The sequence below is a fragment of the Coturnix japonica genome, chromosome Z (genome assembly GCF_001577835.2).
Source record: "Coturnix japonica isolate 7356 chromosome Z, Coturnix japonica 2.1, whole genome shotgun sequence".
Taxonomy (NCBI): domain Eukaryota; kingdom Metazoa; phylum Chordata; class Aves; order Galliformes; family Phasianidae; genus Coturnix; species Coturnix japonica.
The window spans coordinates 50,459,552-50,486,313 of NC_029547.1; the positions used below are offsets into that span (position 1 = coordinate 50,459,552).

The 26,762-nt window shown below is 38.3% G+C and overlaps 1 protein-coding gene across 3 annotated transcripts in view; it reads left to right on the top strand.

The window, feature by feature from the left end:
* The first annotated feature begins 1,259 nt into the window (after positions 1 to 1,259).
* SLC12A2 (solute carrier family 12 member 2) overlaps positions 1,260 to 26,762 on the top strand; it is a 49,234-nt gene continuing 23,731 nt past the window's right edge. The window contains exons 1-9 of one of the 3 annotated variants that reach the window (XM_015849663.2): positions 1,260 to 2,162; positions 15,635 to 15,754; positions 17,518 to 17,593; positions 18,128 to 18,223; positions 19,706 to 19,845; positions 20,622 to 20,732; positions 21,766 to 21,874; positions 22,370 to 22,497; positions 22,592 to 22,676. In XM_015849663.2, coding sequence (XP_015705149.1) covers positions 1,599 to 2,162; positions 15,635 to 15,754; positions 17,518 to 17,593; positions 18,128 to 18,223; positions 19,706 to 19,845; positions 20,622 to 20,732; positions 21,766 to 21,874; positions 22,370 to 22,497; positions 22,592 to 22,676 — 1,429 coding nt within the window. In that variant the 5' untranslated portion in view covers positions 1,260 to 1,598. The remainder of the gene's footprint in view (positions 2,163 to 15,634; positions 15,755 to 17,517; positions 17,594 to 18,127; positions 18,224 to 19,705; positions 19,846 to 20,621; positions 20,733 to 21,765; positions 21,875 to 22,369; positions 22,498 to 22,591; positions 22,677 to 26,762) is intronic. The other 2 variants (XM_015849664.2, XM_015849662.2) reach the window with 2 other exon arrangements.

The window sequence follows — 26,762 nt, forward strand, 5'->3', positions numbered from 1 at the left end:
CAGTCATCTGATCCTTATGCCTGTTTATGGAAAACGCTGGGTTTTATTTGCATATCACCAGTTGTTAAAGCGGTGTTTGAACCACAGAATCATAACTGGCTTCTAGATCTGAGCTGAAAACCTTTATTCTGACATCTCTTTATTATCCACTCCTTTTGAAGACATCACCTTCTGTCAGAGGCCAAAATTTCTCTACAGTTTCACCTTACACTTCCCAGCTGCATTTTCGCATTCATACTTCATACGGTGCAACTGTTTCCTGAATCCTGTCTTTTGTAACCTGTCACACTCCGGAGTTCTGGAACGTACCAGGAATTTCTCAAAAAGAAACAAAAATAAGTACACGATTTTCGTTCTCTTGTAGAAATATTTGAAACGGAAACACTGAGAAAAAGATCAGTGCCCCATCTCCTTTATGCGTTCATTTCTAATACCAACTTATTTTTTTGAGGGGGGGAAGATAACTGTTGCCTGACTCTCCTCCCATCCTGTGAGCTATGACTTGCACGTGTATAAAGCAGACAGCAGTGAATAACGGCAGTGTATTGTCTGATCTGATACTGCGGAGCAGAAGGTTTTCACATCACTTTAAGTCCCCTTTAAGCCTTAGAACTAACTTCCCACGTCCTAATGGGTTGTGCAGGCATCTTCACTGACACAGAGGGATTGTGTTACTTGCAGCCCAGGGCAGAGGAAGGAGACGTTACTGGTACCAAATTAAGCAGTGTGTTTTACAGCAAGCACTCCACAGCGCACTCGGAAAACATCTGGAGGCCGGCAGGGGAGCTCAGTGCTCACCCACTCCTGCTCCGAGGTACACTCGTGGGCACACAGCTCCGCACTGACCCACGGGCACGCAGCTATCTCCGCGCTTCCTTATCCTTATCCGCACACACACGGACCCCTCCACACCCGCGGCCGAGCAGCGATAACGTGCCCGGAAGGCTCGAGATGCGGCTTTACAAGGCCACGCCGGCGGCTGCGGTGCCTCCTCCTCCCGGGGGCTCCGTGCCGGAGCCGCGCTCCTCTCGCGAGATATGGCGCCGGGGCGCCGCGCTTTCCCCCCTGCCCCCCCAACCCCCCGCCCCGGGGCCGCTCCCCGCGGGCGGATGCGGCGGCTCCGCAGTCGTTTGGTTCCGCGCGGTGCCGCCGCCGCCCTGTCCGGCAACGGGCGGAGCCTGAGGAGCGGGGCGGTCCCCAGCATCCCGCCTCTTGGCGAGCGGGGAAGCGAGGGGCGCGGCCAGGCCGTTCCGCGTCCCAGTTCCTCTCCCCGCGGGGGTCAGGTGGAGCGGGCGGGGGGTGCGGAGAGCGCCGCTTCCTTCCTTCCTTCTTTCTTTCTCCGGCGGCGCGGCCGCTCCTCCCTGCGAGGCGCTGTCAGGCGGCTCTAACGGGCGGGGGTCGGAGGCGGCGGCCACACCGGCGGCGGCATCATCACCTGGCGCTGCGGAGGGGCGGGGCGCGGAGCTGCGTTGTCTGCGGCGCGCTGCAGCCCCGGGCGCTGGTTGGCGGCTTAAAGCAGCGGAGCCGCCGCCGCGAGGGGCGTTCAGAGCAGCCGGGGCCGCCGTCGCGAGCAGTGCTCGGCAGCGCAGGGAGCAGCCATGGAGGGAAAGCAGCAGCAGCAGCAGCAGCCTCCTCAACGGGAGCCGGGTCCCGGCGAACTGAAGGTGCCGGGGGCTGTGGGTGAAGAGCCGCGCTCCGAGGGGAAGGATGCGGGCGCCGACGGGCTGGGCAGACCGCTGGGACCCACGCCGAGCCAGAGCCGCTTCCAGGTGGACTTGGTGGCCGAGGCGCCCCGCAGGGCCAACGGAGAAGGCGATGTGGCGGGGAAGGGCAGCGAGGAAGCCAAGGGCCGCTTTCGGGTGAATTTCGTCGACCCGTCGGCCGGCGACGAGAGCCCCAGCGAGCCCGGCGGCTGCTCGGAGGGCGCCAACGTCAGCTTCCAGAACGGCGGCGACACGGTGCTGAGCGAGGGCAGCCTGCACTCCGGCGGGCACCACCACTACTACTATGACACCCACACCAATACCTACTACCTGCGCACCTTCGGACACAACACCATGGACGCCGTGCCCCGCATCGACCACTACCGCCACACGGCCGCAGACCTGGGCGAGAAGCTGATCCGGCCCAGCCTGGCCGAGCTGCACGACGAGCTGGACAAGGTGAGCGGGCCTCTGGGCGGCCCTCAGGGCAGCGGGGCCCCCGGGACGGCGGGCCTCCTCCCGTCCATCCCCTTGCCTGGGGGACGGAGCCTGGCGGAGCGCTGCGGCCGTCAGCCCTTGGGCCGTGCTCCGCAGATGAAGCGGTTTTCCGTTCGCTGCCAAACGGGGTATGCGGGCTCTGCAGGGCATCGCGGCGGGGAGGGGAGGGAGGGGGAGCGCGTCTCGCCGAGGTGCTGCAGGAGGAGGAGGAGGAGGAGGAGGAGGAGGCTGCGGGATTTAACGAGAGGTAATCTCAGGGCCGTGCTGTGAAGGGAACGCTAAAGTATTGCAGCGCTGTTTTCTTGCAGCCCCGTTTTGTTGCAGCCCCATGGGTTCTGGCAGCGCTCCGTTGTGTGCGTACCTCAGTTGGTTTTTCTGCTGGTCGATTAGAATGAGGGAACGTGTGGGCCACATCCTATTGAAGTGAGGCGTGTTCTGTTTCCAGAGCTCTTTACGTCCCGTCTTTCACTCCCCGCCAGTGGAATTCCATGAGAAAATGTCTTTGAAGACTCCGGTGCTTCAGACCCTCATTAGGCAGCTCAGTGCATCTGTCCTTCTTTGTGCTGTTGTTTTTGTTTCTGATGATTCTCCAGCTATCTGGAAACACAGCTCGCCCTTCTGATAGAGGGATTGTTTGGTGATGCAAGGAGTTGTCTCTGATGCAGTTCTGATTAGATAGCACAGTGCTTACTAACAGTAACAGCTTAATCGCCTGTTAGATCTACTCAAGGCTGATGCCCGCTAGTCTGACTCTTGAGTTAGTACAGAGCAGAATCGACCAATCACTGTTATTTTTGTGAGGTTAGAGGCTTTATAAATAAGCCATTTGATCTATGGGAAACACACCAAACTTCTTTCGTATTTCTGACTTCAGCTCTATGCTGGGATGAGGAGCAGAAAGGGAAAGGCTGTTGGATAACTGTTCTGTAAGCAGGACATACCCCGCAATCCTAAGCTTGGCAGGCAGGTATTCCATGTGTTTATACTGCGGCAACACAGCAAGCTGTTTATGATGCCATTAAGGCATTTCGGTGCATAATATAACTTAGTCTGGAACTGTGCTTTCTATAAGCATAATTTCTTCAAATTTAAAATAAAGAATAGCAAAAATTGTTCTTGATAGGCTGCTTTGGATAGGGTCTCAGATACACTGTAATCATTGCTTACTAATTTCTAAAATGTCTTTAATTTGTTCTGCAGGATGGATAGGTATCTAAGATATTTTTATTTTATTTTTTTAACTTGGTGTTTTCCTTCTTCTGAACTTGAGAAATTAAGCCCTCTTGTCAACAGTGATTTTCTTGTACTACCATAAGCTGCATTGCATGTATGTCAAAGTGTTAGCAGGGCAGTTGGTACAAACATCCTAGCACTGCTGAATGCAATGTATGCTAACTTAAGATCTGTCGTTTTCCCCCCACAGAAATGTTTGTTGTTCATCAGGGAACTGTCATCTATTTTTAAATTTTTTTTTTATTTTATTTTTTATTTTTGCCTTGAACAGCTTCTTAATCCAGTGTACCAAGATTGGCTGTTACTTTGCATCAAGACTGATCTAGAAACAGGCACCAGCACTGCTTGCTGCTTGAATTTAGCTGTTTCATCTGACCCTGGGTCTTCACAATGCTTTTCTTGCTTTTCAGAAGTGCATGTTGACAGGCAGTGTTTCTGCAGTGCTGGTGCTAGTGCCCATTAAAGAATGTATTTTGTATTTTTTCATAGCTTTGTTTACAATATCATATGTATAATGGTTGTTCTGATTCTGTTCTCACAGAATAGCCCAGCTTGGGAAGGATGCAGTTTGAAGAAGATGCACATGCAGAAGGAATACCTTTTTGCAAGAGTTTGTACTATGAAGATAGGATAGGTGTCAGACCAACCACCTGAAATGTTGTTTGGTCCATTCCAGATGAGACTCTTACGGTAGAAAGGGATTGTTTTTAAAAGTGGTTGTGGCAAGGCAGCTGGGTGATGCTTCAGTACTCAGAGGATGAATTGCATAGTATCGATCTTCTCTTATTTTAAGCTCCAAGTAATGGACTTGTCACTTACTGCTGGCTGCAAATAGCCAAGGTAATTGGTATGTTGTTTGTCTGCTTGGTTTTTGTTAATCTCTCTTGCAGAGAAAAGGTAGAGGGAGTTTGATGATACTGTTGCAGTTGCCAATATCTCAGATAAGGTGATGCAGGAGTATTAGTCTCCAGAGACTTAGAGCTGTGAGGATAGCTATTAGTAACAAAGAAGGGGGAGGGAGACAACATTATGTGCACTGCGTATTTTTATTGTGTTTGCAGTGGTGTCCACCACCCTGTTGAGAGGATCTCCTTCAGATGTAACCTGAAGATTGAGGAGTGACCTAAATTTCCTTTATTTTTTTTTTCCTTTTTCTTAGAGTTTAGGAATATGTTTTGCCCAGTAAAGTAAAACTAGAGCTTGTAAAAGACATTCCATATGCCTTTGTCTTCCACAATGTAAATGTGCTTTAATGTCACAGGCCTTACAGTTCCAGAAGGTAAATGCTTTTAAAGCAACCAGAATTGGATTAAGTTATCTGCTGCCATACAGAAATGTATGGTGTTGCCTTAACTGGGGAGATTATTTTCGAAACAAGAAACTTCACAGTCTGTGAATGATTCTGATTTAATATATGCCTTTTGTTCAGCCACTTAGAACTGTGATAAGTGGTATGTAGACCAAGCCCTCTACTGGTAGCTTTGTTCCGTTGTTCACTAAATACTTAATGAATGTGCTTGCTGGTTCCCTTGACAGGCTGTAAGATGGTGATCTCAGAGGAAGAACTTTACCCCTGCTGTCCAGATTAAACTGGAGGGGTGAGGGGGAAAGCATTCATTTAAAAACAAAAATGTGCCTGTCTGCCTTCTACACAGAAAGGTACACATCTGTCCTCTGAATTTGAAGACAGAAGTAAATAAAACATTAGTGGTAGTCTTGGTGCAGGGATCATCTGAAATCACAGGTTTGATTATTTTGTTTGTAATTTTTTAATCAAGTTGGATGATGAGTTCTTTAAACAGTCTTCTTTAATTTTTATTTTCTTGAAAGAATGTTGCAGTTTCTCGTGCAGTTTAAAGTGATGGGTACAGTGGAAATATTGCATATGACACTAATTTCTTAACAAAGAATGTATACTCTCTTGAAAGTGGTGAATGACTGCTGCACCTTACTTCTAGTTCTTCGTTTGTTTCTTAAGATGTTTAGAAGACTAAGAGATGATTCTAGGTTATCCAGTTAGCTGATGATGTAATGTGAGGTCTGAAAGCTGCTTCCTCCTTTCTGCCTCTTTCTAAGGCTGGCTCCTGCAGGTAGTATTCTTCTTGCATCACCTTGCTTGAAGGCTGCTGTCAATCATGAGGCCTCACAGTTCATGAGACTGTGATTTAAGTCAGATCGTTTCTCATCTTTCTTGCTCTTCTTTATATTTGTAGGCAGTACTTGTATTTCTTTCTGAACTTTAGTTCTACTAAAATAAAACTCTGGAAGTTGTCATAAGCTTGGTCACTGTACATCTAGACATCCTAGGAGCTTGTCATTTCTAGCTGTTCTTGTTCACAGTTTTTGAAAAATGAACTCTGTGTGCATTAGCTTGGATGAGGCTTTACTAATTTTGTGCAAAATGGTGTTCTAATGCTTTTTAAATTCATTTATAAGTTATATAATGTAGTACTTTTTCTGTGTAATATACATAATAAAATATAAACAAAAAATAGGATATAAAAAAGGATGAGATGAATATAAGCACTGCTTCAAAAATTTTACAATTCTCTTTATTGATATTACAGAAAAATACTAACTTCCACATCCCAGTGGGTTGTCTTGCATGTCTCTTGGATTTTGTGCACCCATTATTTGAGACTTCTGCAATACTGAGCCTCATGAGCACTAGTGTCAGAAGAGAAGGCTCAGTAATTTTACAGTGGGGTACAAAGAAGGGGGGAGACTTGTTCAGAAAAGCTTTATTATTATTATTTTTAATAAGCTGTTCTTTGCTCTCTTATCATTTGTATCAGTAAGACATTTAAGACCAAAATGTGAAAGACTAGTACCGATTTCTCTCTGGATAGCTTTTCTTTCAGCATAAGCTCCATCACAACAGGGTAAAAATGAAGATGCTGCAGAATGAATATGAATCTTCAAAATTAACTTCCTCCTTGATTTGGTACTGTATTTGATCAGATGTCATTTGATTTTCATTTTTGAAGAGTATTCATGCAGGGAAGGATGTTGGCAAGATCACTATCTTGGAGTAATTCAAACCAATGTGCTACATCTTTAGCTGCATCCTTCAGATATTTTCCTGAAGTCCTGTACAGTATTCTAATAATTTGAGCAACCACGAACCCATTCCTCCTGCTTCTTTTTGACACTGACAACAGTAATGTTGTCTGTATGTTCACTTGCTAACTATTTAAAAAATGTCTTATTGGTAGACTTGAATTGTTTGCCTTGTAGTATTTTGGAAATCACCCAATTCTTGCAGCCTGAGCATGTGGAACATCTTTGATTTATTTCTTCACTTCAGCATGTTGATTATTTCTGATAATCTTAATGAATTGTTTTGTGGGTTTTTTCTTTCTACATTAAAAACAAACAAACGAAAAAAAAAAAACAAACATATTTTCTCTGGACAGTAAGTTGAATTTACTCACAGATGTGGTGAGTAGAAATAAAAGGAAAATGGTCCTATCCAGCCACGTTAACAAGGAAGCTCACCTAATGTCTTCATTTCCCCTGTTAACTTCCTCAAATGAACTGCTTCTATTTCAGATCATTCAAACTTTTGTATTCAAAGGAAACAGCAACATCTGTTGCAGCTGTGAAGAAGCAGTCAGTGCCAGGTTAATGTTTCAACTTGCTTGAAGGAGTTTATATGGCAGAGAAACTCCTAAGACTATCCTGTGTAATCTTGCTCTTAAGCTGTAAGCAGTTTGGCAGCTTTGACTTGAATGTAACACTATGCCAGTACAAATGTTGTGCTTTATGATAATAGCTGTGCTCTGTGGTGGCTCAGGGTACTGTGCAGTAAGCTGCATCTGTCATTTTGTGGTATGACATTAAAAATTTAATCACTGATTAACTGATTTTTATTTTTATTTTATTTTTTTTTCCCCAATTACTTCATGAGACTATTTATTATAAGAAGTGGGTTAAATGTAAGTTCATTACCTGGAAACATACTTAAAATTAGAAGCTGTGTGCTGTTCTACACTTACTCCTTATTCCCTACCTCTTGAGTGGGAAGTGCATCGTGTTCTGTTTGTCAGAAATGGATGACAATTGAAAAGCAATTTCTTGAGCAAGAATTCTAAAAATCAACCTTTTACAGGGAGGAATGGAGTGTAGAAAATGACTTGGAAATTTGCTCTGTTGAAAACAAGTTCTTGAGTGAGACTGAAATAGGAATTCACTTGCATTTATGGACAGAACATTGTGTTATTTGGACTGTACTTCAATATGCAAAACTGCTATGCCAGTGGCTTGCTAATAGGATTTGATTTGGCTCTTGTGTAATTTAATGCTGCATCTGCCTCATTTTGGAGAAGAAGAAAGTTGTATTAAAAAAAAGTCTGAAAAGGACCTTAAACTGTTACATGTATTAGGGCTATTTATTTATTCGGATAAGTCAAAACTGCTTTTGTTTGGAACCTTGATATGTTTTCCTGGGGAATGATTTTTGTTTTCATGTCAAATGAATACAACAGACAGTGCATGACTTTGATAGTGATTCATTGTACAATGATTCTTTTGAAAAGAATCAAATTCAGTGATGCAGCGAGGAAACTAGTATGATTCTGGAGGGGACAGGAAAGGAGTTCGCACTTCCAACTCTGTTCTTCACCAGAAGGCCCTGACACTCCGCTATTAAAACTTGTAAAAACTGCAAGGGTAAGATTTGATATAAATTAGAAAAAAGTTTGGTCATATTTATACAGTAATAGAAGCTCTTGCTGTGATCCATGGAAACCAAGTCTTGATCTGTGAGTTAGTCTACATGTATTTCTTCCTCTTCAGGCTGGGCAGATTGGTCACCACAGTGTTTGTGTGGGGAGTGATGCCTCTGTGTTTTGTAACTTGACATTAATGATAAAATTCCCATTAACTGGAAGTGGAGACACTTTCTAAATCTTCCTTTGCCAGAAAGTTGTTTTTCTTAATGCCTGAGTCAATTCTTCCGTGAGAGGAAGGGCTGACTTTGTCTACCATGTTTCTGGGAGTGCAGGATATGAGCACTGTAGATATACTGTGGGGTAGAGGTCATCTTCTTATGCTGACATTATGACCATTAAATACTGTTGGTGCTACCGTTGTTTCTAGATGCACTGATGAGCACTCTTTACTTTGAGAGGGTCCTTGTTTGGATCTGATATTTAGGAAAGAAATGAGACTTTTTCTTCGATTTTTGAGCTAAAACTTCAAAAACTTGTAATAATGCAGAAGGGGGAGAAGGTAATGGAAGTAGTGGAATCAACCTTGGAATATGATGTAGTGTTCTAATGTAAGTGTTGATCTGACATTACAAATTATTAATGTAAATTATTATGTAACAAATCACATAATTAATGTAATTTGTAATAATGTGTTACAAATTGCCTACAAAATTTTTCTGTCTTTTTCCTCTGTCCTGAATTTTCCCTTCGGTAAGACCTTTGTTTTAAATCATGTTTGTCCAAGCTTTTGATTTGTCTAGGCTGCATTGATTGAAGAGGAATTATCTTGGGCTGCATATAAGATATATAATATAGATAAAGTGTATAAGTAGAGGAGCTTCCTTTCTGATATATTTATTCTAACATTTTGAAGCATATGCTCTTATTTTTATCGGTTTCAGATTTTTATCATAAAATAACTTACTATGTTACTTTCTTGCAAAAAAAGAAAAGCGTCTGTTAAATACACAACCCTTGAAGTTAGGGTTGTGTGCTGCTCTTTGCTGGGCCTGTATTCCTTGATCACAGACTGAGTCAGGGCACAGTCGCTACAGCCTGGACTGCCTTGGGGTCTTGGCTTCTTGAATGAACTCATCTGCATCGGTGAGCCCCAGGTCCAGTAATGTGTGTCACGTTGTCACCTCTGGTTGGGCTGTTCAATACCTGGACCTGGAAGTGGTCCTCAGAATACTCCTCAGAATACTCCAGAGGTCTCATCAATACTCCAGAGGTCTTATATATATATACAAAATATATATATATAATTTTGTTTATTTTTTTTTCAAGCAGATATCTAGGTGGTTGAAATTCTCCATCAGGATGAGAGCATGCAGATAAGATTTGAGCGTTAGTTTAGTTTATAAGATTCCTATCTTTCTTTTAGTAAGTGTACCACCACTGTGATTTACTCCTAAGTTGAAATCGGTGTTTTGAACAAATTTCTTCATTAACAGTCTTGCTTGCAAGGTTAATAATTCCAACTGCTGGTGAGAGCTAGAAGGAAAATCAACTAATATTCTATCCCTTTGAGAAAAACTTAAGTATGAATGACTCTTAAGATCTGAAAATTAGGATATGAATAAATATGCTCCAATATTGTTTAATGTTTGTGTAAAAGTAGTATTGAGTTGCAAGACAGTGAGATACAAGCTGATAGTGGTGTGAAGCTGGCTGAATCTTGAGCTGATTGTTAATTGTAACTATAAATTTTTCCCGTGTTTAAAATTGCTCCACTGTAATCAAAGTACTACAGGCTAATTTCAGCTTAAGATAACAGTAAAATACTCTGTTGTTGCAATCTCTTTTAAAATCTTTGGAAGTCAGTGCCAAAAGTATCTGCTGCTATATTTCAAATATGTAATTGTGGAGAGGGTAATGTAACCAATGCACTTAAGTTTTTTGGTCTCTTGGCTGCGAACTTGAAAACAACTTCCTTTAATTGAAACTAGTATCCAATGGTTGAATCTGTTTACATTTCATTTAGTGAATCTTTAAGAGCAGATCATGTTTCTTTTGGTTAATCAATCTGTTGTTGCAGCGGGTAAATTTTGGGTGCCATTTAATGCATTCGCAGGCGTTTTTCTAGGTTACAGCTGTAAAGATAAGCATTAAGAAGTGCTGCTGCAGCAAATCCTGATATTGATATATGCTGTATAGCTCTGCATTCTTAATAGGAGGGAGGGTTTGATAAACTAGTTTTGGCATAAGTGATAGCAGACTCTATCAAAACTTTAGGATTCATGCTTCTGAAACATATTGGCAAAGAGCATAAAAATATACTCTCCATGCAAGTACCAACTGTACCTTAAGTCTGTGGTGAGAGAGCAAAATATTTTTCAGTGATTATCTACAATACTTCTTTTCAGCACACTTTGTTTCCATTAGAGAGATTACATGAAAGCGGACAGAACTGTAAATTTTATTCAGTTTTAGTGTTTTAATAATAATATTTAGTATTATTTATCATGTCATATCTGTTATGATTTGTTGTTAGTTTCCAGAACAAAACTATCAAGTGGACCCAAACCATTCTGAACAGTAGTAGTTTGAAGAACTGTTTGAAAATTAGTCACCAGATCAAGTGAAAGGTTTAAACAGGTTTTTACTATTTTTTTCCACTCACATATTTAAGCACTTGAATACAATGTATCCATTTTTAAAAAATTTTTTCTTTTTTTCCTTTTTCCTCCCCTAGATAATAATGTATTTAACGTGGCTAAATGGAGACTTACAAGTTTTGGAAAGGAAACTCAGTACTTTGTTTCTTAAACTGGAGTAAGCCAGGGAGATAAAACCATTAAAATGTGGAAACAGTTTTTCAAAGATCCTTTAGCACTGACTGCAGATCTGTATTACACAAACATTAGCATGCTGCAAACAAATTGTTTTAATAGCCAGTTTACTCTTTGCTGGTGTGGTATCACACTTCCATATATTTGCAGCTATATTAGTACAGAAGTTGTCTTTGCATCTGAGTTGTACATTTATGTCAGCAAGTTATTCCATGCAGCTATTCTATGTATAATATAAATGTTGTGCTTCTTAAATTTTATATTCAGATCATCAGAAATATCACAAGTGATGTGGGAGGAAGAATCTAAAAGTTCATTCCAGAAGGGAAAATGGAAGGTCTGTTCCTTCAAGAAGTACTTTTTTTTTTTTTCCCTAAAAGAGGAACATTTTGTAACTTTGCTGATTACATGACAACTCCTCAATCTCTCATTTTCTTCTTGTCTGTACTCCAGCAAAAGCATGCCTGAATTAGAAAAACAATAACAAATAGTTATTATTCTTCTTCCCTTTTGTTTTGAGCTTTGTCAACTGAAAAAAAAAATTAAAAAATTGTGTTCTATCTATGCCATAGCATTATCTGTATGCAACTGCAGAGTTGAGTTGGTAAGAAATCAAGAATCCGTAAAGCCTTTGTGTTTGAATTTCCTTGTATAATAAATTAACACCATTATCTTCTGCCTGTTAACAATAGATGGTGTTCTTGCATTAAAAGTGCCCCTTCCTTTCCAGGAGCAACTCACTTGAAAATCTGAGAAATCAGTCCTTTAAGGTGCATGTTTAAAACCATTGACCATTGTTTAGCAGGCATGTTTTGCATTGACTTCAACATAAGTGTAGACATGATGTTTTCATTCAAAGTATGCAAAAATACAGTCTACTGTAAGAAATATTAACAGTTAAAGGAAACAATTGGCTAAATAAGTAATTTTCAATGGAATTTTTTTACAAAGGCATGTACTGTAAAAGACAGATTTAGTAATTGTCCTGACCTCTTTTTGAGGCATCAGTGCAACTCTACTTGAAGTGACAACAAATGAGTTCATTTCTGGTACCACCTCATTCAGTAGGCTGCAGAGCCTCAGTATGTCGCTTTGAAGAAGGGAATCTAGATAGGATCACCACAAACCAAGCTGTAAAATTTAAGCAATTATCAGTTGTTTGAGAACTCTGATTAAACAAAATAACAATTTTTTAAAATTATTATTATTATTTTATTTTGACAAGTTTTCTGGACACCAGTATACATGCTGCACGTGAAAAAACTCTTCTTCTGCCTGTCAAGTTGTTTTTCATTCCTCATACACGTCTTATAAGTGTGTGGGCATTCATAGTTGTCACAAATAGACTATTGTTATCCTTATGAAGCAACACTGGAGTGGAAGTAGATTATCTTGAACTGTTAAATGGACTATGGTATAGCAATGCAGATGTGTGTAGGAATGGAATTCAGCTATTTCTTTCTAGGTTCCTATCTGTTTTACAGTTGTCAATGTTTAAATCTATCCTTTCTAAGTGTAGGTGAACAATGTGAGTGTTCTTCAAGCTTCTTAGGTAAAAGACTACTTCGGTGGATAACTGCATCAGTAATGGCATTTCTGATTTGAAATGGTAAAACATTCTCTTCTTGCCCATTTTCTTCTGCACCTCCCAACCCACAGTACTGTAGTGTTTATTTTTATTATTAAGATCTCATTATACAGGTATTGCTGTTTTTTAAATCAGTACTAGTGAATTTTTTTCCCCACTCAGTGACTCGATTAAAAGTATTGTTTCCTCATGACCGATGGAAAAACAAAACTGTCTGCTCTATTTACAGCTGAGACCACGGTGATGCTTTATTAATCTGGCACAAAAAGGCTGAACTTGGAATTCTTTTATGCCCATGCTTCATAATATCTGTGTTCTTGCTGGTGGTTTTTAGGGCACCTGCTGGCACTGAGGATAACTGAAAGGTTACTGCTAATTAAGTTTTCTGTGTGCTTTGAAATATTTTTCAAAGAAGTATTGCGCAGTGTAGAGAGACAAGGCATACAGAACAAAACTTTCTTGTACTCGTTGTGTGAGTATCTTGGAAATGATCTGGTAGATGATAAGTATCAGTTACAAGCCATTATCTCCTTCAAAATAAGGCAGACTAACCGGTAGACTTGTTTGAATACTCCAGTGAAATGTGTTGTTTTATGGTGAGTGGAGGTTCTTTTATTACTTGATAAGCTGTGGTCATACACTGAACTATGTAATTGTCTCCCGCACTAAGTACTTGGATGCTGTCACCTTTCTCTTAAAAAGCAGAATGTGCAGGAAAACATTTACTTTATTTTTTTTTAAAGCTGCTGTGGTGGGGGCTGCTTTGTTCACAAACATACAGCTGGCAATGGGAACGTAGGGTTATGCCATCCCATAGCTGTGGGAGGCTGTGTTGCTCCATTGAATTACTGTTGAAATCTTTTCTGCTGTGAAAACTCAGCAAGTGAGAGGCATTCTTCATTTTAGAAAAGTCTGGCTTGTAAGTTTCTGCTTATGGCTGTAACCTGTGTTTTGCTTTAGTGTAAGTTCTTTTCTCCTTTCCTGTTTTTGGAGGAGGTTGGCAGAAAGAAGCTTCTGGTGAGTGCTGGAAACATTTGCCTTGATTATATGCTTGTTATTAATATTTAGAAGGAGTTTTGAGGTTTTTTTGTTAATATTTCCTTGGACCTCTAGAAAGGCAATGTGGAAGAGTTCTGGAGTGGGGCAGTAGTATGCAGATTGCTCTCCATTGTAATCGTCATACGTGCCTGTGCTGAGTGACAGTCCTGATGAAGAATTCTTCAGTTTCATTTAGCTTTGGCATAGACACGTCAGCATAGGCTCAGAAAATGGGTGGCTTGTAGCTGTATTGAAAGAAAAAGTTATTCTCCTTTCTGGCATATGGATAGCTAGAACTCTCGAATTCATTCAGTGTAAAATCTTATGTTGCAGTGTGATAACACTAACTTGGTCATCACCTTTTTTTTTTTTTTTTTTTTTTAAATTTTCCCTGCTCCAGCTGGTCACACTCACTGTTTTTTACTTGATTAGTTTTGAATCTGAGTGCTTCCATGCAAGCAAAGCAGATAGGTTAATCTGGTCAAAGACTATGGAAAACTCCCCTGACTTCACAGCCTTTAAATCTCTTCTATCCAGAAGATCTGTAGTTCAGCAAGCTTTGTAATTCCTTTTATCTTCCTTTTTGTTGTCTGGAGTGTGTGCATTTGTTTAATTCCTTCTTCCTGGAGACAAGAAAGCCTACCTGGTAAGAGTAATATGAAAATTGTTGGGCTTTCTGACTTACGCCACATAGAATCTCCAGATGTGTTATAGATGCACCTATTTGTATGAATTATGTGATACAAAATACTTGAGAGAAGTACAGACATCAACCTGTGCTTAAAAAGTTCTGGATAAGGTTGACATAATATGGTTTTGTTTGTTTGTTTTTAATCTGTATGCTTGCCTCTATAGCTGACACCTTCCGTAAGTGATAGTTGTGTAAATGCTTCCTCGGGCTCTGTGCTGATTATGTATTTGGTATTAATATATACTATGGAGGAACAGAATAACATTTCTCACATTACTAAAACCTGTGTGCCTGCAGTACAAAGAATACTTGAAAGTGTAATTCTGAGTTCAGTCTGCTTTGTCTTAGTGAAGATAAGTTCTACTTTTACCTCATTGGGATGCAAGCTGTCTCGCAAAAGCAGCGTGAGCTGTTTTGTTGAAGTCTCTGAATGTTCATCAGTTTTTCTCCTAGTATATTCATTCTTATATTTGTTGCCTTGGATTACTAGCATATTTTGCCTAGAATCTTTTCTGAAGAGATCTTGCAGTGAGCACAGGAAATACTTTTGTTCAGATGTTTCGTTATTGGTTTGGCTGAACAAAACAAAAAGGGCTCTTAAAGAGCAAGGTTACCATGTGTGTGCGCATATGCACATGTAGATAAATACATACAGGCATCAAATAATTGAGGTGATGTATTGCAAGTCTAAGAGTTAAATAGTAAATAGAAGCCTCAAATTGGTCTTTGTGCACAGGGCTGAAGTTCCTCCAGTCTTTCAACCTTCCCTTTTAAGCTGCACAGTATTTGCAAGCAGATCCTTCTTCCTTCCTTCTTTCCTGAAGTACCATTCTCCCACCCTTCTTTCCAGCAGTATCATCTTACAATGAGTAGTAGAATGGCTTACAGGAAAGTCAATAATTTATGTCCTAAAAAATTGATGAACTGGGCTACAGTTCAGCTCAGCCTGGGCTACAGGAAGTCTTGTGGACGAAAGCATTAACTTGCAACAGTACACTTTCAGATTAAGGAATAAAACTTAACATGCATTTGAATTTATAAATATATATATTTTATAGCAAAAAAAAAAAAAAAGAGCAAACAATAGATGTAATTGATGTAAGCTTCTTGGTGCTGTAGAACAGATTCTTAAAAATATTTTTTATATTGTGAACAGTTTTCGCTAACTGAGGCAGAATACCTAATACAGAATACCTTGGTGTATATTTGTTTAAAAAATTGGTAAGTTATTCCATGCCTGTTCCAAAGAATGTAAAATGGGGATTTATGCCCTGTCACTCTAACTTTTGTGCTTGCACAAGTACACTATCCTTAAATCTGAGTATTGTGTTCCTTCTTTATGCTCTTAAAAGAGGAAATGTTTGTTTTATGTATTTAAGGAACCCTTTGAAGATGGCTATGCAAATGGGGAGGAAGGAACACCAGCTGGAGATGCTGCTGCAACTTACACACCTGACAGCAAAGGGATAGTTAAATTTGGGTGGATAAAAGGTGTACTGGTAAGTTTGGTATATTGTACTTAAGTGCCTTGAAGTCTTTTTATTAACCTTATCTTTTGAGGTGGGAGTGTAAAAGCTTTGGATAAAGAAAAAACAGAATGTTAAAATAAACAGTAGTAAAGTTTGTTGTTGTCTTTTGACTGAATTTTAAGGACGTAAATACCACAGAGCATTTAAGTTTTGAAGCAGTTGTGGTTTCTCTGCATAGGATTTGTTATTTTGAAGTTGCATGATTTGTAAAATGCTGAAAGATGACACAAATATTCATATGTACTATAATCAAAAACAGACAATAAAACTGTGTGTGAGTTATAATTAGTACAGACAAAGGAAAATTTAGAGAATACCCACATATTTGTAAAGTTTTGGACAGAGAATGTGATCTATTTATTTATTTTTTATTATTTTTATATAAACAATAAATGCTGCTGTATGGAGGATACCTACATTTGTATGGCGAAACCAGACTTGACTTTGTTATATGGGTTTCATTGAGCCTGTTAGAAGAAGCTCCCAGGTTTTGGGGGACTGAGTACTAGTACTTCTTTTACTATAGGGAAAGAAACTTCTGACTCTTTCCCAACTTGGAATAATGAAAAATCATGGATAACACAGCCAATTTTATTTCAAGTACATATTAACTTGTTTTTTAGTACTTCAGCTGAGAGAAGCCATGATTAGTACCTGTACTCTCCAAAGCTATGAGGCTTTGTAGTGGAGGCTCTAAGTGCAATAACTGGTAAATATATACTGAAATCAATCATTAGCCTACCTGATGTTAGTTGAGCAAAATTCTGCTTTGCAGTAGCATCTTCCTTACAAGTTTTGAAGTAGTGATATGCTTTCTCATGGGAGAAGGAGTACCTGCAGCAGCTGTATAACAGATATGGTCCCTTCATCCTGATGTACTCCAACCAAGAACTGAATTGTTTGTTTTAAAGCAGGTGTGAAGCTGACATTGAATTTCTCTAAACTCAAATTTTGCATTTATGCTATTTTTCTAAGCAACAGTTCTTAGTATTAAAGAGTTTGAAAGAAAAGGTTGATAGTGCATTTTCTCTACGATGACTTGAAGGTGTTTGTAGATATTTTTGTGGGATTAACATTGCTGTCTTATATCTTCAAAAACCTATTTAGAAGTATGAAGAAGGTTTGAAACTTCCAGTTAGTATTTCCTTGTAGGCATAAGGTGCTTTCCAGCTCAGAAGTTTTTGCATTTTGCAAAAGATGCTATAAATTCCTCCAAACATTTTACCTTAGTGGTTTGGAGAGGTTTTGTCTACCTTCAGTGACCAGCTAAATGTTCTGCAGGTTTGATGCTGTATTCTCCAGCTGAGAGGGACACCTGGAACTTGCAGTCTGTCTCCTATTTGACTTCTTTGCAGTACAAAATCTATCTTATTGAGGATAAGAACAGATTCATTTCCATTTCTACCTTCTGCCTCTCCTTCCTTTTAGTATCTTACAGTAGAGTAACATGCTGTTGGGCTTATCAGTTTATTAAATGGAGAAATACTAGAATATCAGTTGTTGAACTGCTTTAACTTTCTCTTGTTCAAGATAGTAATATTTTAATTGTGCTGACGTTCCCCTTTTTTTTTAATCAAACAAAAAAACTGTCTGACTTAATAAATTGTCATTATCAAAACCATTTGAAAAATAGTGAGAAAGAGTTACAAAGTAACAGTATTTAAGGTAGAATGAATTAGTGGACATGACTGCAGCTGTAAAACATACATTAAATGTCTCTTCTGTCATTTTAGGTACGATGTATGTTAAATATTTGGGGTGTTATGCTCTTCATCAGACTGTCATGGATTGTAGGACAAGCTGGAATAGGTATGCGTACAAATGTTATACCTGTATTTCAGTGACTTAGATGTGATCTAGTACAAGTTTTGATCCTGAATTTATTAAATTGGAGTAGAAACTGCTGTAGTGTGGCCAGTATTTTACCCTTATCTAAACTTCAAACAGTATGAAGCTACTTAGAACTTCTCATTTGGCTACAAGATAAATAATTTTTAAATTGGTATTTTCAAGTCTTCAGTAAATTGTAGATAAACTTTTGGGTCACTAGTAATTAAAATCTATATATAGACTGTGTACTGTATAAGCCTTTGAAGAAAATAATTTAACTTAGAATTGGACTACAGCACATCTGTCACCTGCAAAAGAAACGTGTTTCCTTGAATTTCTAGTGTATGGTTTTTACTCTGCTGATTGAAGATAACATCTATTTTTGTTACCAATGAAAGGGAAGAAAGGGGAAATAAACTTCTGTAAGATTTGCAAGAACAGTTCTTCAAATAAGTTGAAGATTTTTACGTTTCTATTCTGCATAACTTAAGCATTTTTCATCTTTTCCATAAGGTCTGTCTGTTGTAGTTATTGCAATGGCCACTGTTGTGACAACTATTACAGGACTGTCTACTTCAGCTATAGCCACAAATGGATTTGTCAGAGGAGGTAAAGCTACTTTCATAAGACTTTTTGAAGTATATCATCACTCTGAAGCATACATTCTAATTATGGTACCTTAAATTTATTTTCCGTTTTCTTTTAGCAGCAGGGAGTAACAAAAGAAAGGACAAAAAGCAGATAAAAATTTTCTGAAGAGCACAGTCCTCCTAATTTCCTCTTTTTAACTTCAAAGTTGTATAATGAAATGCCAATAATTAATCTGGCAATTCGATTAACTCAGGGTTTCCTTTTCCAGCATCGAAGAAACATCATCTATTTTTAGTTCTTGGAATGCAGATGTTTTCAGTGACTTGTCCAGGAACAAATAGGGCTTTAATGTTTCCTTGCAACTGTATTGGTTGATTAAGAAAGTGCGTGTTTGCTTTTTGTGTTTTCAAGTCCTGAAATAGATCTTTCTACTGAAGAAGATAGAAGATATATGCTCCTATAGAAGTATGAGATGTATTTCAATTTTGATTTTTGTTCTACACAATACATTTTCCAAATTCCTTTTATCATCTCCAGCTTTATTGAGGGTGGAGATTCTTGTTTGCTTTTGTAGTTAATTCACTATGGTCACCAGTTTCCATAAGATATTTTTATGAATAGTCAATACTAATTATCTACACAAAGTGCTTCATAACATTACATGTTATTTTATTATTACTAGTAGAAATTGTGGCAAAATTTAAAAAATACAGTTAATTTTTCTGAGCATATAGAATTCTCATGTTTTAAGAATGGAGAGAGAAGTCTCAGCATGGCAGAGTAAAGAAACCCAGTAGGAAAGATCTTCAATGAATCTTATGGCAATCTTTGGTCTACACCTTTTAGAAATACTGCATTATACGTACAAGATTTTGCTCTTCTAATAGGAGACACTGTTCATTTTTTTTAAACATACTAAATTTTCAATTTGACTTAAGTTGAGTTTAATATGTGGGATTTTACAGGCTCAGAAAATAGAACAGTTTTGATAGTCCCATTACAGGGCAGAAAGTTCCTTTAATAACAGCTTTAAAAAGCGTGCTGTACAGGTTTGGGAATTTAGTAGTTTAATAGCAGTATGTTTTAGCTAGTTTCTGTGGCTACTGTAAATGTGTAATTGTAAAATTATGTACAGTTGCTTCAAATAGTTTGCAGTAAAAAGCCCAATAATATATCAGCCTGTACTTTACAACTTATTTTTGTTTATTTTTAAATAGTAAAAGTAGTTGCATTCCTGAATAATACAATGTGTTTTGTGAATCAGTTCGTTACATCCAATTGGTGTTTTTTCTTAAAAACTTGAAGTGTAGTTTTGTCACTCCAGTATGCCTGCATCTAAAATGCTGGGATTTAGGGTGTTTTGTGATGTGCCAGGAAAGTTGCAAGAATAAATTATACTGTAGTCGTCTAAGCATTAAGTTAGTGATGCCTGTGCATATTTCTTTGGCTCTTTCATGAAGTGTATTTTTTGGTCACTGTTTTTTTTTTTTCATCTTTCAGGAGGAGCATATTACTTAATTTCCAGAAGTTTGGGACCAGAATTTGGTGGTGCCATAGGTCTGATCTTTGCGTTTGCCAATGCTGTTGCAGTAGCAATGTATGTTGTTGGCTTTGCAGAAACAGTTGTGGAGCTCCTTAAGGTATATTGATTGTATTGATTATACTGTATTTAGCTGTCATTTGGTGGCAGAAATTTTTGTTTTAACAAAACATGGAGTATATTACAGTATTAGTTTACTGATATTATATAGCTTTTTGATATAAAACAAATTGTCACTGGTGTCAAACTAGAACTTTCTGCAGTTTTTTCCTTGAAAAATACTATGCAAAATTCATGGTGAATTCCTAACCAGATGTTGAGAAGGGTGGAGGTATAGATATGTGATGCAGAATCTTAAGTTTATAATACTAAGAGTCTTAATAAGCTTTTTTTTTTTGGTAAGCGATAGTAATTTATATTAAGTTCCTTTTCTAGTTAAGAGCAATTTTTTAAGATAAACACAACCTGTTTGTGTTGTGATTATCGATGAAATGAAACAAAAAGAAGAGCTCAACCTGTCAGAGAAGGGAAGAAGTATGGAGTTCACTGACAGAATTAAGAGTAAATAGTGAACAACTAATTAGACAGATCTATAAATACAGGATGGTAGCTGTTGCTTGGCTGATTAATTATCTGACACTTCAAGACGGACCATTCTCTATGGGGCTGTGTGATGAAGAATGATTTTTTTTTTTCATTTACAGTGATTCAGTGACTGGAGAAACACATTCTCTGTAGGGAATTTAAAATGAACGAATCTGTAATATAGAGGTTAACGGGTTAACTGCTATTAATCAATTAAAGTCTGTAATAATGCAGTTCAGGGATTATAAGTGCCTGATGAGGTATATGACTTGTTTGTTTCTGTTTTGTTAGGAAAATGGGACACTGATGATCGATGAAATGAACGACATTAGAATTATAGGAGCCATCACTGTGGTTATATTGCTGGGTATTTCTGTTGCGGGAATGGAATGGGAAGCAAAAGTAAGCAACTGTTAATTTCTCCTTTGAGATCTTTAGTTTTCTGTCTAATTTTTTTTTCCACTCCTCTCCCTGATTTATTTATTTTTTCTAATGCATTTAGTGCAGCTGGTATGATATATTCAGTATGTAGCAGTCAAGCAATGTGCAGTTCTTTTATAATGGCTCTGTCTAGTGCTAGCTTGCACAGGTCTAGACAGCATTTGGTTGCTTTGCTCACCTGTAAGCTTAGGTGGATCTGGTAACTTTGAGAACAGAAAAATCTGTTCCTGGTGGCTTTTTCAAGTAGGTTAAAAGGTACTGTATTCTGAACAAATATGTAAGAACTGGAGCACAGCACAAACATGAACGTTTTCTATCACTGGGAATTTCAAACAGGCTCTCTGTTAACATACATTACTGCTAATTGCAAACCAGTATTCTTACTTCCTTCCCACTCCCTTTTTTTTTTTTTTATTGGAGAGGAATGTGAAGGCTACTGCTGCTGAATGTGTACAAGGGCTAAGACAGTTTTTCTTATCTTTTTGTGGCTATGTGGTTTTAAGAAACTTTGTGAAACCAAACACATTCAAAGCCTGGGGTATCTTCAGGAGAATCTGTATTTATTAGCCTTCTGATGGATAACTACTCTTGTTCAGTTTTTGGTTTTTTTTTTTGTTTTTTTTGTTTTTTTTTTCTGAACTCAAAGGCTTTTTCTGCATACCCCTCCATACCATGCTCTCTTGTTTCTTCTATCTTCAAATAATTGACAAGAGACTCATTTCATCTCCCTTCCAGGTTAAGGATGATTGTGAATATTTTCTGCAGTGAGAATTGACCCTGTTTTCTACACCAAGAGTCAGCTTAATGTAGAAGCTTCTTACACTTGTGTAATTGCTATTAACCTCATTCTGAGTTTTCTACTTAGCCTTACTGAAGAATTCTTTAGTCACTGAGCTGCATCCTTCTTGCTTGTTCTTCTGTAGACTTGGCATGTTCTCACCATCATAAAATTGAAGCAATTGTTCTTTTATTCTGACTGTAATCATTATTTCAGGCACAGATAGTCTTATTGGTGATCCTCATACTTGCTATTGGAGACTTTGTAATTGGAACATTTATTCCTTTGGACAGCAAGAAGGCTAAAGGTTTCTTTGGTTATAAAGGTATGTTGGAACAGTTAATAGCATGGTATATTTGTGAAAGGTCATCTTGCTGTTGTAATTGAGTGAAAAATCTAAAAAATTAGGTAGAAAATAACTGGTAGTCCTATTTAATTATAGAAATTGCTTGACTTGATTCTTTCAAACTCTTGGTGTTCATTAAAGTTTTAGGGCATAAAGTTGTTTCTGCCAGCTTAATATCAATCATACTAATTACTATAATACCATATTACAATAATTACTCAATATTATAACTGAACTGGCTTTGCAAAAGGCTGGATGAGGTTGTATGTTTTTTTTCTTGTTTCTATTTAAATTTCATATTAAGAAATAAGAGCTTATCTATGTTAAAACGTTATCCAGTTTATTGTTGTTAAATAGTTTATAGTACTGCACTGTTTGGACTTTACGTGGAGGCATTAGGGGGTTAGAACTGGCTAATAATACAGATTTTATATCAGTATTGGCAAACTTAAGTACATACATCTTTGTCTACAGCTGAAATATTTATGGAGAATTTTGGACCAGATTTCCGAAATGAGGAAACCTTCTTCTCTGTATTTGCTATTTTCTTCCCTGCTGCAACTGGCATACTTGCTGGTGCAAATATCTCAGGTGATCTTGCGGTAAGTAGTAAGTTAGGAAATAGCAAATTTTATCCAGAATCACTGATTGTACTTATATCTCTGTCATGACTGTCTACTGATATTTTCCTTTCAGGATCCACAGTCAGCCATACCTAAAGGAACACTTTTGGCCATCTTAATTACTACCTTGGTTTACATGGGAATTGCAGTATCTGTAGGTAAGTAGTGAGTATTTTTCTTTTCATGTTCTTTCCGATGGTGTTTTGATGCAGTGTTTTGTAATTCAGTTCAACTTTTATGCATGGAGAATTAATCACAGAATCTCAAGGGTCTGAACGGACCTCTTGGGATATAATCAAATCCACCTCCTCCTACAACAGCAGATTCCCTACAGTAGGTAACTTTTTCTTTGGGAAAGTGTCCATATTAGTTTTTAATATCTCTGGAGAAAAGGACCACAGCATCTTTGGGAAGCTTGTTTCAGTGATCTTTTACCTTCAAAGTAATTTTTTTTTTTTTTCTTACTTTCATATGGGAATACCTGTGTTCCAGTTTGTGTCCGCTGCCCCTGTCCTATTGCTGGGCATCATTGGAAAGAACCTATCCTCATCCACTTGGCTCCTGACTAGTAGATACTTATTAGCACTGTTGAGATCTTCTCATCTCCAGTCTGAACAGTCCCATGTCTCTCAGGTTTTTCCATATGGGAGATGCTCTGTGCCCCTAATAATTTTTATGGCCCTCTGCTGGGCTCTCTCCAGCTGTTCTGTGTCTTTCTTGAACTGAAGAGCCCAGAACTGTATGCTGTACTCCAGATGTGTTCTCACTGACAAAGAGTGGAGTGAGGAGGATGACCTCCCTTGATCTTCTGAATAAACAGAGCTGCCTAACTTTTGTTGGTGGAGATTTTGGTTTCCAGATGAGCTCATCTTCTAAAGTGTGTGGGCATTTCAGACTAAAGAGAAGCTAAAGTTTCCTCAGTACTGATACTCCCAAAACTCTTGCAGTCAGTTAGATTTATGTGCTTAGAATTTAGCAGGATTAGAAGACTGCATTTTCAGGAAATACTGAACAAACATCTGTGTTGATCTGAAGATGATCAGTCAGCTACTTTATCTGAAGCAGATTGTAAGAAGATGTCATGCAACCTATCTTAAGATCTGTATGCAGTAAATCTTCGGAAGACTGAAAAGAGCAAATAGTATCTGCATCTGGCCAGCCCTTTTGCAGATGTGGTGTTATTTTCAGAAATCTCTGTGGCTTTATATTCATGTGGCTAGAGGACAAACAGTTGTAGGTTGGTCTTGTACTGTAGAACCTCTATGCCCAGGCTCCCTTTGCCATGTATGGAGACCGTGTCGTAGTGGTCTGAATATTCTCAGTAGTACTTGCCCTTGTGTTTGACATTCTCTGTTTTGCTCCAGAGCTTCAGTGGTTGTCCAGATTTTTCTCCATTCACAGAGTGATTGAAGTAATCTTAAGGATGTAAGAAAGTAATCATCTTGCATATCTTGCCTATGATAGGAAACATTTTCATACATGTCAAAAAATTGGTTTCTGGGAATACTAATCAGTTTCCATGTCTTAAAAGAACCTTTCATATCTTAGCTATGCTGCCTTTGGATGAAATTGACATTAATAAAACTATCATCAGTGCTACCACTAACGGTACTTCTGCGAAGATGGCAGTTCTGCTCATCTGCTTCTGTTGGCTAGTGTTATAAGGTAGCTCTGCCAAATACTGTGTAGCAATTGTGACCTGTGGAGCATAATTATGTACTTTATTTCCTAATTAGGTTGCCCATAGGCTCCTGCTACCAAATCTGAATACTTTAGAACCTGAATCCACATGAGCAAGTTAACTAATATTAATTTGCTAATAGAATACTTTTGATCAACTTTCAGATGTGAAAAACTTCGTTTTCATGTTGCAAAAGAAGCTCTTTGCATACCAACTGAAGATGAGAGTGTTGAATTAGAAATGTCCTGTTTTTTGGCATTGTGCTATGAATCAGGCAAATGGAAATCCTCATGTTTTGTCCCACTCCATAAAATATTCCCCATTGCATACTTCTTGTATACTAGCTCTGAGGAAGTCATTAAATCTTAGATGCTGTAAATATGAGTGAGAATGATAGCTAAAGGGGAGGATATTTTGAATTTAGCTGAGTGTTTGTATGTATTATAGTACACAAGGAATTTCAGATTCTGAACACAACGGGCTTAGTAAGAGGATGGGAGTTAGGCAACCTATTAAAAAAAAAAAAAGATATGAAGAAAATGTGCATGTTTTAGCTAAGGACCAATGCAAGTCTACAGGACTATCCATGTAACTTTTCTGGGCTGCACATGGCTAGGAGGAGACAACTTGATACTCTCTTGGGCAGAGTGTTATTTAGTGTAGACAGAAAGCATGCTCCTGAAAGCCTATTTTTTCAGACTCATTTTTTTTATATATATTTTTTAATAGGTTGCATAACTCTCTGTCCAGATAAAGTACAACATAGTCGTTAAATGACTGAACCATTACTTATACCTAAATATCTTCTAGTGAGAATGCAGCTTGCATCTCTTCTGCGTTCTCTTGTAGTGTGGTTCACATAAGGTTTGTTCACACTAATATTGAAATTTTCCACTATATAACTCCTTGTGTGAAGGAGCTGCTACCCAGCTTTTTCTCATATGATTTTTTTTAATCCCTAATACAGCAAAACAAACCAACCTGTCCATATACCTACAAAAAAGCATAAGAGAAATGATCATTATAGGAAACTTGCTGAAATTTAATTGGCTGGGCTTAATATGCAACTGATAAATGTAGCATGTGGAAGCAGAGTAGACCAAGTTTGTCTACCAGGACCAGCTACTAGGCTTAAGGTTTTTTAAGGTTTGGAAGCAATCTAAATATAGTATAGATGTTTAGGAATTTATTTTCACAACAGGAAGAGAGAGAAATTGCTTCAGATAACAGATACTGTCACTTGAGAAATTTTATCTTGTCATGTATCTGTACCCTCCTTGTTATTTTTAGCTTGCAAGTAAGTCAGTGAAGTCATCAGAAATCACATGCTTCTGTTCCCAGGACCTCCTTGTCCTAGGAGAGCACTTGGCTTTAATTGCTCTGTAGCATTCCCTCTTCTCTTCCCCACTCTTTATTTAATTCCTGTTCCTTGAAATATCAGATGGTTACTTAACTACCTCAGCTGCTAAAACAGTGTTAAATAATGCTTAGTCTGCTCTACTTGTTATAAAAGCTGGGGAAAAAACAGTGGTTTAAATAGAAAACTTTGAGGTTTTTTGATTGAATCAGTGTTCTTAGTATTTCAAGGCTGGCATGCTGTGTCTTAAGTTTTCTTGATAAGTTAGGATCAATCATAGACAAATTGAAGATGGTAGTTTGTAATAGTAAATAAAAAAAAAAAATTGATAGGAGAAACAAACTTCTGATGTACCACAGTTACACTGTGTTTTGTTAAATTATCAGAAACTTGCAACAGGCCTTATTGACAAATCAGTTTTTTTTAGGAATTATTTTTAATATTGACTGTTCAGATGTACAACCTGTTAATATACATCCACTGAAATAGAAATCATTTGTTACAACAAGGTTGAAAGTTGTGAAAGTGTTTGGTATGAATGTGCTTCTGTGGGGAATTTGTAAACAGTGGGCTCTAAAAACTGAAATATGTGTATAAAGCTTCATAAGTCATCTTATGTATCTTAGTATATCATTGAGAGTGGAAAGGTGGAGGCTAAATTGAAGAAAACTATTCACAGAATAATCTGGGTGGGTTATCTTCCTTGCTTGATTTGCCTCTAATCAGAGATTCTGAAAAACTTCCACTGTATCATTTCATTTTATGGGAAGGATGCAGCTGCACTGCTTACATACCTACATACATCTGTGCATACAAACATAAAACTGCATTCTTCTGGGAAAATTGAAAAAATTAAACTATAAATTCAAGTGATGGTCTGTATTGCTGATTTTTAATAAGGGGAAACTCATGATTTGGTGAAATTAGATACTGAGGTACAATTGCAGTGTTAAATGTTGTCAGTTCTGTTGACATACATTCCCTCTCTGCTAAGATTTTTCCTTTTAGACTCAAGTTTTGGACGAAAACTGTTCTCAAATCAGCGAAGTTAAGTTTGTTTGTACGTCAAGGTAAATGTGCTTGAAACAGAAATGTATTAAGAACTGTTAATGCCACATTCAATGTACCTCTGTAAGAAACATATTTATGTTGACAGGTATTTCAGAGTTTGATGCATATCTGTAAGTTCAGGCTTGGTCTGATACT